This window comes from Meleagris gallopavo, chromosome 6 (assembly GCF_000146605.3).
Source record: "Meleagris gallopavo isolate NT-WF06-2002-E0010 breed Aviagen turkey brand Nicholas breeding stock chromosome 6, Turkey_5.1, whole genome shotgun sequence".
In the NCBI taxonomy this organism is placed as follows: domain Eukaryota; kingdom Metazoa; phylum Chordata; class Aves; order Galliformes; family Phasianidae; genus Meleagris; species Meleagris gallopavo.
The window spans coordinates 17134570-17137998 of NC_015016.2; the positions used below are offsets into that span (position 1 = coordinate 17134570).

The 3429-nt window shown below is 46.3% G+C and overlaps 1 protein-coding gene across 1 annotated transcript in view; it reads left to right on the forward strand.

Annotated features, from left to right (window-relative positions):
- Positions 1 to 221: 221 nt before the first annotated feature.
- Positions 222 to 3429, forward strand: part of LOC100544288 (von Willebrand factor D and EGF domain-containing protein-like) — a 29140-nt gene continuing 25932 nt past the window's right edge. The window contains exon 1 of the mRNA XM_010712659.3: positions 222 to 552. Within this exon, the coding sequence (XP_010710961.2) occupies positions 222 to 552 (331 nt within the window). The remainder of the gene's footprint in view (positions 553 to 3429) is intronic.

A 3429-nucleotide genomic window follows, 5' to 3' on the forward strand; every position in this document is an offset into this window, starting at 1 on the left:
TTGTAGCAACGGAGACTTTGTCTGGTTCTGCAGACGGTGGTCTGACCTTGGAACAGTCTCTCCAGGGCAGTGCTCGTGGTCCCAAGCTGCCGGGCTTCAAGGAGTGTGTGGACAAGGCTCTCAGACGTACGGTTTGGATTTAAGTGCTCCTGTGGAGAGCCAGGAGTTGGACTCGATAGTCCTCGTGGGTCCTTTCAACTCTACCTTCGGAGCACCGCCAGATGAGCCGGAACGGCGCCAGTTCCTCACGGAGGAGGGAGGGCCGCGCCACTGCGTTGCGCTCCGCCCGGGGGCGGCCCCAGCGCTTTAAATACGGCGGGGCCAAGGAGCGCTCACTCGGCTCCGCGCAGAGCTATGGCTCCCGAGCGGCCCCCGCCGGCCTTCGAGGCGCCGGGAAGGAGAGCGGGCTGCAGGTGTGGCGCGTGGAGCGGCTGGAGCTGGTGCCGGTACCTGCCAGCCGTCATGGGGACTTCTTCGTCGGGGACGCCTACCTGGTGCTGAACACCGTGCGTCGCGGAGCCGCCGTCGCCTACCGCCTGCACTACTGGCTCGGTAGGCAGCGGGGGAACGGAATAGGGCAGGGTAGGGGTACCGCCTCCCTGTACGGAGCGTGCCCGGGCTGCTTCTGGTGCATCCAGGCTGAAGCAGGAATACGGAGTGTGGGTGATGTCGTATCTCGCTGCTGTGCTGTCGAGGGGCACTGTTGATGAGAACGCTGGGTGTGTTGCGGGGGGTGGGGGAGGAAGGAGTGTTTGAGTGCTTTGTGGTATGAGTTTGGGAAAGTGGTGAAGGATCAAATTCAAGTCTTAGCTGTGTCTCACCAAGAGTCAAGAGTGAAATCCTGCCTCTGTCAGGATGGAAAAGTTTCTTATCTTTGTTTCCACCAAAACTTCATCTTAGCCTTCTCTTTATGGTGTTGCTGAACTGTTTGGTGTCTCGATGCTGCCTTTTCCAGCCAGGCTGATCTTGCTTTCTGATGCTAGAGATTGGAGATGAAGTCACCGAGCTTTCTGTAAAACCAGTTCTCTTTAACGTTGTTGATTGCCTTGTAGAGCCCCTCCCAAAGCAGCCGAGAAAAAGCTAACTATGAAACAGATACCTGTCATGTGGGTAGACTAAATGGGATGTGTTTTAGGTCTCTTCCTCATCTGCTGAAAGCTTATTGGGCTTCCTTGTCTAGTCATCAGTCTGACCACGACCTGAGGTCAGTTTCTTTTCCCGTTATTGTAAGGTTTGTGTGTGGGCAGCGATCTCTGTGGATGCACGTAGAGATCATAAAATCATTAGGATTGGAAAAGACCTCTAAGATCATCCAGTCCAACAGTCAACCCATCTCCACCATGCCCACTGAATGATGTCCTTAACTACTACACCTACCCTCTCCTTGAACAACTTCAGGAACAGTGACTCCACCACTTCCCTGGACAGCCTGTTCCAATACCTGACCACTCCTGAGAAGAAATTCTTCCTAATATCTGACTTGAATCTCCCCCCGTGCAACTTGAATCCATTCCCTCTTGTCCTCTTGCTAGTTACATGGGAGAACAGTTTCATCCTCACCTGGCTACAGCTTCCTTTCGGGTAGTTTTAGGGTGCAACAAGCAGTGTTGTAGAGATGAATCAATGTGTATTAGTATTGCCATATCTGAGTCCCTGTGGGTCTCATTGTGCTTTATCCACTGGGATTGTTTCTGCATAAATGTTTGAGGCTTGTTCAGCTTTGCATTTGTTATTGGTTATCTAGCTGGTGCACTGGATAGATCAGGCTCTGACGAGTATGATCAGGGATGGCAGTGTGAATGAGTTTCTGGCAGACGAGTCTATGTCAACAGTGCTGTTAGTCAGAAGCAAGGTTTGGCTTGTATTGCCATTGCTAACAAAGTTAGAAGTACTGTGACTTGGGAGTTCGGGTTTAGTAGACCTGTGCCAGGGCAAGCTGCAAGGACTGCCACTGGATATGAAGCCAAAACGGTGACTGACACTTGCAGTAATTATGAGTTGACTGAAGACCTTTGGTTGTACACACTGCCCTGCATATATCATTCTGATAGGTGTTGTAAATAGCTTTGGGCAATCTGGGCACACATCCCTATACAGCTGACAGCTTGGCAGTAGTGTGGCAAACTGCTGGGAAATTCCTTCCTTCTCATGGGACACTCCAGTAGTGAGTGGGTGGAGATACCAAACACTGCTGCAAGCTGTTAGCTCTGATCTGCCCTGCAGAGCTTTGTATTAGGTGCACAAGAAAGGGTAGTCATGTCTGGGGCAGGAGTCTGGGTTACTTTAGTAGTTTTGACTGATTCTTACCACTTCTTCCTTATGACTCTCACAAGACTTCTTCCTTATGAGCAAATGTTTTAGAACTTCTGGGTAAAGATGATGTCAGAGGGTCTTTCTGATGTCTTCTCATAAGCAATCTGTGAACAGTAGCAGAGTCGTTAACAGGCTGAGATGAAGAGAATTCCTGTAAATTTCCATATCTTACTTGTCTCACCCTGGTAACTGTTCCTAAAAACAAAGTTGTTGTTAAAGAGCTTAATAAATGTATAGCTGTCCACACTCATTTACAATTACATACAACAGTAGAATAAATATGTCCATAATAAAAGACAATCATAAACTTGTCAGTCAGTGGGAGATCTCTTGGTTTAAACAGTGCTGTCATGAATATGGATGTGGGCTGAGTCACTTCTGCATTTCTTGTTTTATATTTTCAGAGAAAACTTGTACTTTCATAATAATAGCAGTAAATTAAACTGGTAGGACTACAATTGCTCAACTTCACAAATTCACGGGACCCAATTTTATGCTTTGCTTGAAAATTAAACTTGAATGCTGCAGCTGTAACATGCATTCAGGCTGGGAACCAAAAAATGTTCTCAGTCTCCCAGGTGGCTCAATTCCTGTGCTGAGTGGGGGAAATGTTTTCTCTTGTATTCGTATGGTTATAGAGCCTTCTTTTTAGGACCATGCAGGACAGAGGCATATGTCCTAGAGAAATGTAAATTTTGGAGTCTGGAATTAACCACTAGTCAGTTAGAAAAATAGACATGCAAAGAAAACAAAAGTTACAGAACCTCTTCATCAAATATCTGGCTGTTGCTTGAGATCAGAGTCTTAAAGAATCACAAATCCCTCTTTACTTTCTAATGTTTAAACTTCCTACTCAGCTCAAGTGCACAATCTGTTTTAATAAGAGGAGTTTGTATGTGAGTGACCAGTGTTGCAGTAAAAGAGTTTATTTTAGGAAAGAAAATATCAGGTATATAATTTGACTTAACTAACATCTCTTCACAGCTTTTTGCTTAGTAAGACCCGTGTTTGCAGTTAAAGTCCAAAAACTATTATCTCACTCACTTATATTCACTTAAAATACACTCTTTCTTAAAGAGAGAGAGTGCAAAAAATAGTTTTGTCTTTTTTTTTTTT